Here is a 13665-nt window from a genome sequence, read left to right on the forward strand (position 1 = left end):
TCTGATACATGGCAAGGTGCAGGGTGTGCCCAAGGATTCTATGTTGTACCCCAGCATAGTGTTTAGAAGTCCGATACATCCTGTAGTGTAGGGTGTACCGAAGGGTTGTGTGTTGTACGATCAGCTTAGTGTTTAGACATCTGATGTTTAGAAGTCTGGTACGTGATAAGGTGTATGGTGTACCCAAAGGTTCTGTGTTGTACGATCAACTTAGTGTTTAGGACGGGATTTTTCTCCTACCGTAATGCTGGTCGCCGTCATATAAGTAAAATATTCAAGAGTACGGCGTAAAACACCAATCAAATATATAGTGTTTAGAAGTCTGGTAAGGTGTAGGATAGGTCGTGATTTTACTGATAAATGTGTATTTAGATGTGGTCTAGACTTCCTAGCCCTATTTCTATATATATGTCATTGCTGCCCATTTTATATTGCCCCGCATGATGGCACAATAAAATGTTGTAATATTGAGTCAAAATGAAGCCTGTGTTTTTCGGCATATTCTTGAGTACAGCATAAAATGCCGGTCAAAGAAAATAAAAAATTCTGCTTTGTACCCCAGCTTGAGTCTGGTACATAACAAGGTCTAGGCTGTGCCCAAGGCGTTTGTGTGATACCCTGAGTGTAGTGTTTAGAAGTCTGGTGCAAGATAAGGTGTAGGCTGTGCTCAAAGCTACTGTGTTGTACCCCATCACAGTGTTTAGAAGTTTGGTTCATGATAAAGGTTTAGGGTGTGCCGAAGGCCTCTGTGTTTTAGTGTTTAGAAGTCTGGTACGTGATAAGGTGTAGACTGTGCTCAAAGCTGCTGCGTTGTACCCCATCACAGTGTTTAGAAATTTGGTTCATTATAAAGGTGTAGGGTGTGCTCACGGCCTCTGTGTTGTACCCTCTGCTTTTGTGTTTAGAAATCTGGTACGTGATGAGATGTAGGCTGTGCTCAAAGCTATTGTGTTGTACCCCATCACAGTGTTTAGAAGTTTGGTTCATGATAAAGGTGTAGGGTGTGCCGAAGGCCTCTGTGTTGTACCCTGGGCTTTAGTGTTTAGAAGTCTGGTACATGATAAGGTGTATAGAGTGTGCCGAAGGCCTCTGTGTTGTACCCTTGGCTTTAGTGTTTAGAAGTCTGGTACATGATGATGTATGGAGTGTGCCCAAGGGTTCTGTGTTGTACCCTCGACTTTAGTTTAAAAGTCTGGTATATGATAGGGTGTGCCCAAGTCCTCTGTGTTGTACCCTCGGCTTTAGTGTTTAGAAGTCTGGTACATGATAAGGTGTAGGGTGTGCCCAAGGCCTCTGTGTTGTACCCTCGGCTTTAGTGTTTAGAAATCTGGTACATGATAAGGTGTATAGGGTGTGTCCAAGGCCTCTGTGTTGTACCCTCGGCTTTCATGTTTAGAAGTCTCGTCCGTGATAAGGTATAGGGTGTGTCCAAGGCCTCTGTGTTGTACCCTCTGCTTTAGTGTTTAGAAGTCTGATACATGATGATGTGCAAGGCTGCTGTGTTGTATCCCAGTATAGTGTTTAGAAGTTTGGTACATGATAATGTGTGGAGTGTGCCCAAGGGTTCTGTGTTGTACCCTCGGCTTCTCTGTTGTAACTTAGCTTAGTGTTAAGAAGTCTGTATTGTCTTGTGTTGTACGATCAGCTTAGTATATAAGTGAAATGTTCTTGATTGCGGCGTAAACCACGAATCAAATCAAACAAAAAATCTGTATTGTACCCCTGCTTAGTGCTTAGTGTTTAGAAGTCTGGTAGGCCTACGTGATAATGTGTAGGTTATGCTTCTGTGGTGTTACCCAGCAAAGTGCATAGAAGTATGGTACGTGAAAAGGTGTGGTGTGTGCTCATACTTAGTGTTTAGAAGTCTTGTACGTGGTAATGTGTAGGGTGTACCCAAGGCTTCTGAATTGTACCCATTGTCACTGCCCATTTTTCTGTCACTGTCTACACGTAGTTCTTCCAACGCCCTCAAGCTTTTTGTGCCTACCCAGTTTTTATGTCACTACAGTATGTACTTCTTCCGTCATCACTTTGTAACTAGCCAGTTTTACTGTCACTATCTAGCTCTTCTGTAACCACTCAGTTCTTTTGTCGCCACCTAGTGCTCCTTTCATTACCAGTACCCACTTCTGCTGTTACCACTTCTTCTGTGTCCATTTCTTCGGTCCGTCCGGAGTTCGTCTGTTAGTGCCCAGGTTTAATCACTTACTTTCTGTCTCACCAAACTTGCCTTCAATTGACAGAAATTGTTGAGTACGACGTTAAACCCCAAGCACTCACTCACTCAATTGACAGACTCTGTAACTGTATTTGAATAGTTGTATTGGTTAAGTGGCTGAGCGGACTTGAGACGTGTTTAACTCATTTTCACGCTGTTACAAACAGTCGGTGATTATTTGTAGCATTAGCTTCATAATATGCATATGAATTGACTTACTGTCTGGTCGACGGAGCTATGCTAAAAGGGACTTTCAATTAAAACGCTATTACAACGTCAACACTCAAACATAGCAGTGTTTTGTCAATCCTGGAGACCATGACATTCCGCAGTGAACAAACAAACCTAAAATATATCACCAAAAGGCTTGTAGCTAACAGCATATAAATATATAGGCCTGTGCTATCAAATGAGAGCATAATTTGTGTGTAGGACCTCCCCTCACGGAAGCGAGATAACGTGCACTAAACGTGGATGAATGGCCGGAACTTGCTGAATAAAATCATACATAGTCGAATAAGTGCTGTGAACCGCCAATGAGTCTTGTGAGCCGCCAATAAAAACAACGTTTATTTATTCATGTATTTATTGATCTATTTATTTTTGATTTTTCATTTGTGATAACCCATGTCATAGTTTCATATTGCTGATAACAAATACCCGCTGTCCCTGCCGTTGCGTATGCAAACCACGTGATTGCTGCCACATAACAGACTTAGTTAACCCATCACTCTACCAAGGAAATTAGCACCCAGTCAACCAGACAGAATTGGATGCAAACATACATACTGGCTATTTCTTCCCTAAAATATGCAATATGTAAATTTAAGTTTATGCCAGTATTGAACTAGGGGTATTGTCGTAGAAGGTGATATCTCGTGAACGGTGTACCATAAGTTCACCAAACGTACACCACCTTATCATGAGGAGCCCCACCGATTTTATGAAATATTTGTTAACACGGCGTCTCCTGAACAGTTTATTCCAACTTCACCAAACTTGTCCCACAGTTACACTTTGTCAGAAGGATAAACCCTGCTGATTTTCGGCGACCGGCTTATTTTTGTCAAGTGTTTTTGTGACAATCTTGTTAACAAGGTATCTCATGAAATTCTTAACCACTATTTACTAAACACAAATGTACATAACATGTAAACCTACCTGACCAAATATTCTAGAGCACGGCGTAATACACCAATCAAATAAAATTTCAATGTTCCATGGCCAAACATTTCCCAATAAACACTCTATAACTTTACCAGTTGAGCTTAAATTCACCAGACCTATATCACACTTACACTGCGTCATCAGGCAGAACCCTGTGGATTTTCAGCGACCTTGTCCTATTTTTCGCGTCCGTCCGTCCATGTCCTTGTAAACCCTGTGACTTAAGACCGAGGGTTTTGAGTATATTCCGCCGTATGTTTTACTCGGGAGAAGGATCTTAATAAATCATTTTTGAAAGAAACATTCAAAACAACAAACCACCTCCTTAAATAAGTGGTCATCAGAAATCGTCAATTTTATTCTTGCACAATGTACATGTGATTTGTCTCAGGTTCGGTCAATACACAGGACTATAGCTCTCTGTTGGACGTGGGCGGACGCTTTTTCCAAACCATATGTGAAATTGCTAATCACCTTAAACAGCCAAAAATAAAGACACACGGACTTTTCTTAAATCTACATATTATAAATTCGTCAAGAAGTTTGCTTTATAAAACACGCTGACATAATCTTTTCTTGTTGATATATTTAGTATCACAAAATTCCGACATAGTTATTTTAGTGAAACCCATTGAAGAGAAGCCATGATATGTGAACGTCAAGTAATACATAGATTACGTGCATAATATGCTCGACAGAAAAGCTCTGTATCACAGCCATCCATGTCATCACAGAATAGTTCTATATAATAGTCATCCGTAAATTAGATCAGAGAATAGTTCTGTATATCACAGTTTTCCGTAAACTACATCACAGAATAGTTCTGTATATCAGTCATTCGTACATAATCTACGTCATAGAATACAATGCAGTTTGCTATCATATTCATCCGTAATCTACGTCACAAAATAGTTCTGCATATCAGCTATCCGTAATGTAAATCAATGCTTACATTTGCTGTCGGTAATATTCATCACAGGACGGTTCTGTATCTGAGCTATCCGAAATGTAAATCAATGCTTACAAATAGCCGTCGGTAATATTCATCACAGGATGGTTCTGCATCTGAGCCACACGTAATGTAAATCAATGCTTACAAATAGCCACCGGTAATATTCATCACAGGACGGTTCTGCATATGAGGTATCCGTAATGTAAATCAATGCTTACAAATAGCCGTCGGTTATATTCATCACAGGACGGTTCTGCACCTGAACTATCCGTAATGTAAATCAATGCTTACAAATAGCCGTCGGTAATATTCATCACAGGACGGTTCTGTATCTGAGCTATCCGTAATGTAAATCAATGCTTACAAATAGCCGTCGGTAATATTTATCACTGGACGGTTCTGTATCTCAGCCATCCGTAATGTAAATCAATGCTTACAATAGCCGTGGGTAATATTCATCACAGGACGGTTCTGCACCTGAGCTATCCGAAATGTAAATCAATGCTTACAATAGCCCTCAGTAATATTCATCACAGGACGGTTCTGCACCTGAGCTATCCGTAATGTAAATCAATGCTTACAAATAGCCGTCGCTAATATTCATCACTGGACGGTTCTGTATCTGAGCTATTCGTTATGTAAATCAATGGTTACAAATAGCCGTGGGTAATATTCATCACAGGACGGTTCTGTATCTCAGCCATCCGTAATGTAAATCAATGCTTACAATAGCCCTCAGTAATATTCATCACAGGACGGTTCTGCACCTGAGCTATCCGTAATGTAAATCAATGCTTACAAATAGCCGTCGGTAATATTCATCACAGGACGGTTCTGTATCTGAGCTATCCGTAATGTAAATCAATGCTTACAAATAGCCGTCGGTAATATTCATCACAGGACAGTTCTGCATCTGAGCCACCCGTAATGTAAATCAATGCTTACAAATAGCCACCGGTAATATTCATCACAGGACGGTTCTGCATATGAGGTATCCGTAATGTAAATCAATGCTTACAAATAGCCGTCGGTTATATTCATCACAGGACGGTTCTGCACCTGAGCTATCCGTAATGTAAATCAATGCTTACAAATAGCCGTCGGTAATATTCATCACAGGACGGTTCTGTATCTGAGCTATCCGTAATGTAAATCAATGCTTACAAATAGCCGTCGGTAATATTTATCACTGGACGGTTCTGTATCTCAGCCATCCGTAATGTAAATCAATGCTTACAATAGCCGTGGGTAATATTCATCACAGGACGGTTCTGCACCTGAGCTATCCGTAATGTAAATCAATGCTTACAAATAGCCGTCGGTAATATTTATCACTGGACGGTTCTGTATCTCAGCCATCCGTAATGTAAATCAATGCTTACAATAGCCGTGGGTAATATTCATCACAGGACGGTTCTGCACCTGAGCTATCCGAAATGTAAATCAATGCTTACAATAGCCCTCAGTAATATTCATCACAGGACGGTTCTGCACCTGAGCTATCCGTAATGTAAATCAATGCTTACAAATAGCCGTCGCTAATATTCATCACAGGACGGTTCTGTATCTGAGCTATTCGTTATGTAAATCAATGGTTACAAATAGCCGTGGGTAATATTCATCACAGGGCGGTTCTGTATCTCAGCCATCCGTAATGTAAATCAATGCTTACAATAGCCCTCAGTAATATTCATCACAGGACGATTCTGCACCTGAGCTATCCGTAATGTAAATCAATGCTTACAAATAGCCGTCGGTAATATTCATCACAGCACGGTTCTGTATCTGAGCTATCCGTAATGTAAATCAATGCTTACAATAGCCGTCGGTAATATTCATCACAGGACGGTTCTGTATCTCAGCCATCCGTAATGTAAATCAATGCTTACAATAGCCGTCGGTAATACTCATCACTGGACGGTTCTGTATCTCAGCCATCCGTAATGTAAATCAATGTTTACAAATAGCCGTCGATAATATTCATCACAGGACGGTTCTGTATCTCAGCCATCGGTAATGTAAATCAATGCTTACAAATAGCCGTCGGTAATATTCATCACAGATCGGTTCTGTATCTTAACCATGAGTAACCTATATGATAAATACTTTATATTACTGCCATTTATAATCTATACACATCAATTAACAAATCCATATCACATTTTATGTTTGCATAACAATAACTAAGACAGGTTGGCAAGCCAATGATATAAGCTTAAATATGTAAATGTCATAGAAATAAATATTAAAAACAGTAAAAACTACCTGCAATATATCACAGACAATAAGCCATTCACTAACAGACCAAAACGGCCGAGAATAATAGCTATTCCATTTTTCACAGATATAGCACTAACAGTTCTCTTTTTCTTTTTTTTTCTTTTTTTGTAAAATAGCTTTGGTTTCATGGTTGACTCTTCTTCCACATATAACCAATATGCATATCATGTATATATGTATATCATCTAGAACAAATTGTGTAAAAGAGTTCTACATTCAAATTTGAAACCCTTGATGTCGGCAGTTGTTACCAGTTGAAAGAGGTTCTATAATAATGGCCAGTAGGGATTCCGTTGCACATGAATCCTCAATCAAAACAATCCCCACATCGGACGTACACACTGGACTGAAAATTATAGATTTGAGGTGTGAATAGGAGATATTTGCATATTTCACGGATAATGTGGGGTGTAAAAGAACGCAGGAGCACACCCGTACAGGACCAAGGGTGAATATCACAGGACGTGCTTTTTCAAAGCCGTTTTTGTAAAATGAGTCGTCCTAACTCAAAGCATCATTTTCTCTAGAGTCAAACATTAAAAAAATAATATCTGCTATCTGCTACTTGGACCATATCTATTATGTCACGAGGGCTTTTTAAGATATTCGAAAAATGTGGAATGGCGTGACTTTGGCAACAGTCTTCAACATTTGCTTTGAAAGATGTACCTGTAGCCTACATTGTCGAATCCAGACTACGGTTTCCAGATTTTCATGTTTCTTGACATTGTTTTACGGACTTTTTGTCGGATTTTAAAGGCCAAAGGGTTAAGATCTTTATACGTCCCGGATTGTGTGTCGTAGTATGGCATTAGAACACGACTGGAAAGTGCCCCTCCGTATGGTTGGCTGTAATGCTTCCCGTAGTCTCCACCGTAGATCTGCTTCTCGGAGTCATTCGGTGATGAGTTGGGGTACTCCTCGAGATCCTCCAAAATAATGACGTCAGAATGTCTGGAAGCGGTGCTTTGACGTCGCTGCCTCCTATTGTTCCTGAGCTTTGGTCGCCGCGGTACTCGGAAGACGACCTTTCTAGGCGAGGCTCTCCATTTATATGACCGATAGGGAACTACTTGGCGGTTGTTTTGATCTGCCGATGCATGATGGTCTACAGGAAATTCAGGATTCAAGCCGTCAGGATGGTTGTAGCGGACCAACTCACGGAAGTAGAGATGGTCGGGTGTGTAATCTTTGGGGCGACTAGAGATGCTGTCTCGACGGCGTTTCTCCGATGCCAGTTCACCGTTTGCACGTCCCAGTTTCTGGGCCATATAATAGTCCAAAAGTTCGTCATCCATGCCTGACTCTGGAGGACCGGTTCTGGAGAGTCCAGCATCAGTGATCTTGCTGTTTCTCCTTGCTTTCGGCGCACCTTGTCCGTCTTCTGGCGACCCTGCCCCGAGACAACCCCCGCCACAGCAGCCACCACAGATCGGAGAGGATTTATCTGGGTTGTCCGCGGCTTTCAGAAAACGATCCACTTGCGTTTGTTTGACAAACGCTCGCTTTTCGCCCCCTCCAAGCGCGAAGACGGCAGACTTGTCGCCGTATCCACCGTGCCCTCCAGCATGGGTGCCGTACTTCCTAGCCAGCGACTTTGACAACCCTGGGTCGTTGCAAAGGTGTTCGTTTTCATCGCAGAGTTTTGAAAGCATCCAGTAGTATCTGGAGTTGTAGTTTCTCTGAATGCAGTGAGCCAAACGATAGTCCATGGCGCCAGGTATACTTCTGTGAAGATATGTGTCCTGATATCGTCGAGGCAAACACAGATCCACGATGATATGAAACAGAATTAAAACGATCAAAATGGCGAGGATGATTATGTTGATGTACCAGACCACCCGTAGAAAAATCGAGGTAGGAAAGTAGCAGTTATATGTAATCTGATTTCGGCTGTCATAGAGGCAAGTGAAACGGTCTCGGAAGATCACGAAGTCGGGCGAGAACATCCCGAGATTGCCTCCTAACCATGCTACAGTGATGACCAACATGGCGATCCATTTGATAAGGTGCATTGTATACAGACGACGAGCTTTGCACGTCAAGAGGTAGCTCAGGTATTCCAAATAATTATCAAGCTGGCGATGAACGGAAGCTTCGTCAGACCTGAGCTGGGATCTGTCGTACTTGTGATATGCAGTGGTGAGGATGTTGCCGTGCTCTATGATGGCCTTTGTGTGTGATCGCATTTCACTTGCCAAACACCAATGCCAGATGAGCAATGGGATCGCGAGGCAAGTGCACTGGCAAATAAGTAATATTGGGAAGATTTTGTGTCTGTGAAGAGGTGCTCCTTCCACCCAGACGTTATATGTGACCTTGGTGCCATTAGCGGGAGGATTGGTGAAGTATGCAGTGCCATTCACTAGAGTGTAGTTCAATCTGGTGTCCAAGTTGGCCGGACGAGGATTGTTCCAACAGTAGTCGTTCACTTCTGACAGCGTGTTACCATAATTCGGCTGATCCCTCGAAGAACATTTCACTTTGTCAACTGGGAACATGAAATCAGAAACAAAAGCACTTAACACGTGGGTATTTTTAGCGCTTGTACTCTTAACACAGTTTGTTATTAGATTGACTGATTGATGTTTAACGACGTGGTCATGAAATTTTCATTGATACGACGGCTGTCAGGTTTGTGGGTGGGGGACACCGGATTTCACGAAATCCTAAACACAGCGAGAATAATCCGTGTACATGTATGACTGGTACAGGAATGGACACAGACAATCATTACACGTATGATTAGGACAGGAATGGACAGAGCCAATCATTAGATTTACGATTGGGGCAGGGATGGACACAGAGAATCATTACACGTACGATTGGGAGAGGATTTGACACAGACAATCATTATATGTACGACTGAGACAGGAACGAACAGAGAGAATCATTATATGTAGGCCTACGACTGAGACAGGAATGGACACACACAATCATTACATGTACGATTGGGACAGGAATAAAGAAAGACAATCATTACATTTACGATTGGGTCAGGAATGGACACAGACTATCATTACATGTACGGTTGGGGTAGGGATGGACACAGGCAATCATTACATTTATGCTTGGGTCAGGAATGAACACAGACAATCGTTACATGAACGATTGAGACGGGAATGGATCATACAATCATTACACGTATGATTAGGACAGGAATGAACACAGACAATCATTACACGTATAATTAGGACAGGAATGGGCAATGACAATCATTACATTTACGATTGAGGCAGGGATGGACACAGACGATCATTACATATACGATTGGGACAGGAATGAACAAAGACAATCATTACATTTACGATTGGGTCAGGAATGGACACAGACAATCATTACATGAACGATTGAGACAGGAATGGATCAGACAATCATTACATTTATGCTTGGGTCAGGAATGAACACAGACAATCGTTACACGTATAATTAGGACAGGAATGAACACAGTCAATCATTACATTTACGATTGAGGCAGGGATGGACACAGACGATCATTACATATACGATTGGGACAGGAATGAACAAAGACAATCATTACATTTACGATTGGGTCAGGAATGGACACAGACTATCATTACATGTACGGTTGGGGTAGGGATGGACACAGGCAATCATTACATTTATGCTTGGGTCAGGAATGAACACAGACAATCGTTACATGAACGATTGAGACGGGAATGGATCAGACAATCATTACACGTATGATTAGGACAGGAATGAACACAAACAATCATTACACGTATAATTTGGACAGGAATGGGCAATGACAATTATTACATTTACTATTGAGACAGGGATGGACACAGACGATCATTACATATACGATTGGGACAGGAATGAACAAAGACAATCATTACATTTACGATTGGGTCAGGAATGGACACAGACAATCATTACATGAACGATTGAGACAGGAATGGACATAGATAATCATTACATGTACGATTGGGACAGGAATCGACACGGACAATCACTACATGTACAGTTAGACAGGAATGAAAACAGACAATCATTACACGTATGATTACGACGGGAATGAAAAGAGAGAACCACCAAATGTACGATTGGTACAGGAATGGACATAGACAATCACCTCATCTTCGAGTGGGACAGGAATGAACACAGAGAATTATTACATGTAGGACTGGGGCAGGAATGAACACAGACAAGCATTGCATGTACGATTGGGACAGGAATGAACACAGACATTCATTGCATGTACGATTGGGACAGGTATGAACAAAGACAATCATTACATTTATGGCTGGGACAGGAATGGACACAGATAATCATTACACGTACGACTGGGTCAAGAATGGACACAGACAATCATTACATGTACAATTGGGGCAGGGACGGACACAGATAATTACGGCTGGGACAGGAATCGACACAGAGAATGTAAGATTAGGACAGGAATGGACTCAAAACGACCTACCTCCGTACAAGACAATCAGTGCGATCAGTGCGATCAACAGGACCGGGGCAATCACTGCAAACTTGACAACTTTGTCAGGATAAAACTCAGCGGTTGGCTCGGCTTGCCGTCCTCGACGGCTACACAAGGTCCCCATTGACGGTGAAGGTTGAGAAGAAGTGTGAAGAATGGTTGTTGTCGGTATCATATGATACCGATGCAGCTGCGTGTGAGAACTGAGGATGCTATGATAATATTGTGTTCAGATGTGATGGTAGACATTGGATTGTCTTAAGTGCTCAGGGGCTTCCAGGTTTCCTAAATATACAAGAAACTCAACACCGCTGGTAGCGGAAATTGCTCACTGTAGAATAAATGAATGAATGAATATGATGCCATTACCAAGCTTTCCGAGATTTTCGACTGAGAGAAACATTATCTCTGAAGCTCACTTCAATGTACCGTTTTGAATTTGTTTTGAAGAGCACGAAATCACATTGATGGGAAGATACCTTAAAATATATGTAGAACAAGTACACAATAATGACGGGAATCACCTCCGGAAAGCCAATGGATTTCTCTCGTCTTTTGCAGTTAGTTCAGCTGTTCAAATTGCCTTCGTGTATAGAAACTGACACCTGTTATCCTCATCGGTCCAGTAGTCTCACACACTCGGGAGATGAAAGAAGGAGTAAATTCAGCCAAACCTTGTTTCCTAAGTGATCTAACAGTTTCAGATAAATGTACACTATGGAATGACTAAAGTTTTCCTTCCCATTAGTCACTTAGCCACCGAAAAAGAAGATAAACGAAGTAAAAAGCTGTTTTCTATCTTCCAAAATCTTGACACCTTGACTTGATGGAAGTACTACAATCTCTAAAAAGTTTCATGACACCGAAGAGGGTCATGGCATATACAAGCTGCTGTAGCAGCTTAACGTCTTAAACCTTGTCATGCGCCTGAGTCGCTTGCGAAGCGGACAAAATTCCAGTATCCAAATCGAACCTTTAGTCAATCTTCGCATAAATGGGGACAGCGTTCCTAGCAATGGGTAAACAATGGAAAACACAGTCGCCCCTTCCCTGTCACCCCGCTGACGGGTGGGGGAAGGAGCAAAAGGTTAATGTAGGATTAAAGCCTCACACTCTCACCTGACGACAGCTCCTGTACACCTCAGGTATGCTGAATTGAAGTGGCTTTCTTAGATTGCCTCTAACAACGCCCTTACGGACCGATCAGAGATAAGGTCACCCGTTGAACAAAATTTGTCATTCATAGGCCGTCTGATCCACGACAGTCGTATGTCCATCCGGTAACAATCTGCACCACCCTTATACACATGCCAAGGAAATACAGCCCAAAATACGGCCCTGGTTAGGTAGTGTAAGCTTTGATCCGTAAACGATTTTAACGAGAAATCGACGTATTTGGAGTTGCTCGGAATTGAGAGCAGTAAATTTTCTCGTTTTGAACCAGTGATATTATAGTCAGACACATAATCGCCAGTAAAACTCGTCAACGTATTTGCCAACCAAAAGATTCCTTCCAAAATCACAAATACTGTACAATCACAATGGCATGTACTTGCATAACATTGAATCAGATGTTTTTGTTACCAAAACGAGGTCTGTCTTGCTGGGATCATCTTTGTCAAGTTGAAGAAAAGCCCACTGGAGGGCAGAAACGCCACAGAATTTAAATAGGGCTGTATATGTTAATCTGTCAGAGTATCTACATGTATAGCAAATTCATGAAATTCTCATCAAGCATGCGAAAGGGAATCATTAGAATAATTACATTTTACATAAAATTGTTGAGAGTTTGAAGGAGTGCTGAGGCCGTACGGTTACTAGTTGGGTATAGTGTATTAGCAACTGTTGTCATTAGTGATGTTTATGTGTAATGAAGTCGATACAATGTTCTTTAAAGAGTGTTTGGTTCCACAAGGCACTATAACGTAATTTTCTCGTTGGAAAGTAAATATTTTAATACCAACTGGACTCCAGGTTTCATTTGGCGGAGTGATTTATCAGACAGATGTCGACACGTCAGCGATGAAAACTACAGCTGGTGGTTACAAATACACGAAAACTAACCAAACATCCCCACTGCTTGTTTGACATCATTCTCCAATGATTCATTTTTATTAAGTGTGTACGTTGGAACTTAAGGTTTAATGTATGCCGCTGTTACGTATCGATTAATGTGCAATGATTAATCTTATAACGGTATTGACATACCGATACCTAACCCAGACTAACACGGCAACACGGTAGCCATAAAGTAAAGGTTTATTGGTTGTCCATACAAATACAACAGCTTGTACTGACAAGACATAACTTTACCAGTATAAGCCGCTGAGATTATCATCATCAAACAGAGCTACAGTAAATCACGGAATTTTGTACCATTTTGTTGCCCTACTGTTAAAACTATACAGTAGAAAAGGTTCACCAGTTGGAGAAAAATCTTGTCAAGTTATATGTCTTATACTGTAAATCAGATTCACATGGTCAAAAATCAAAAATCGATGACTTTTTAAATTTAGAATAAGATTAAGGGGGATCTATTTATTTGATTGGTGTTTTACGCTGTCCTTAGGAGTATTTCACTTACACGACGGCGGC

General features: G+C 41.3%; 1 protein-coding gene across 1 annotated transcript; it reads right to left on the minus strand.

The window, feature by feature from the left end:
* Positions 1 to 6169: 6169 nt before the first annotated feature.
* On the minus strand, positions 6170 to 11998 carry LOC135479533 (uncharacterized). Its single transcript, XM_064759408.1, has 2 exons — positions 11059 to 11998; positions 6170 to 9108 (listed from the first exon to the last, which is right to left on the minus strand). The coding sequence occupies exons 1-2, from the start codon at positions 11243 to 11245 to the stop codon at positions 7313 to 7315; spliced, it is 1983 nt and encodes a 660-aa protein (XP_064615478.1). The 5' UTR covers positions 11246 to 11998; the 3' UTR covers positions 6170 to 7312.
* Between the last annotated feature and the right edge of the window lie 1667 nt (positions 11999 to 13665).

This window comes from Liolophura sinensis, chromosome 12 (genome assembly GCF_032854445.1).
Source record: "Liolophura sinensis isolate JHLJ2023 chromosome 12, CUHK_Ljap_v2, whole genome shotgun sequence".
Classification (NCBI taxonomy): domain Eukaryota; kingdom Metazoa; phylum Mollusca; class Polyplacophora; order Chitonida; family Chitonidae; genus Liolophura; species Liolophura sinensis.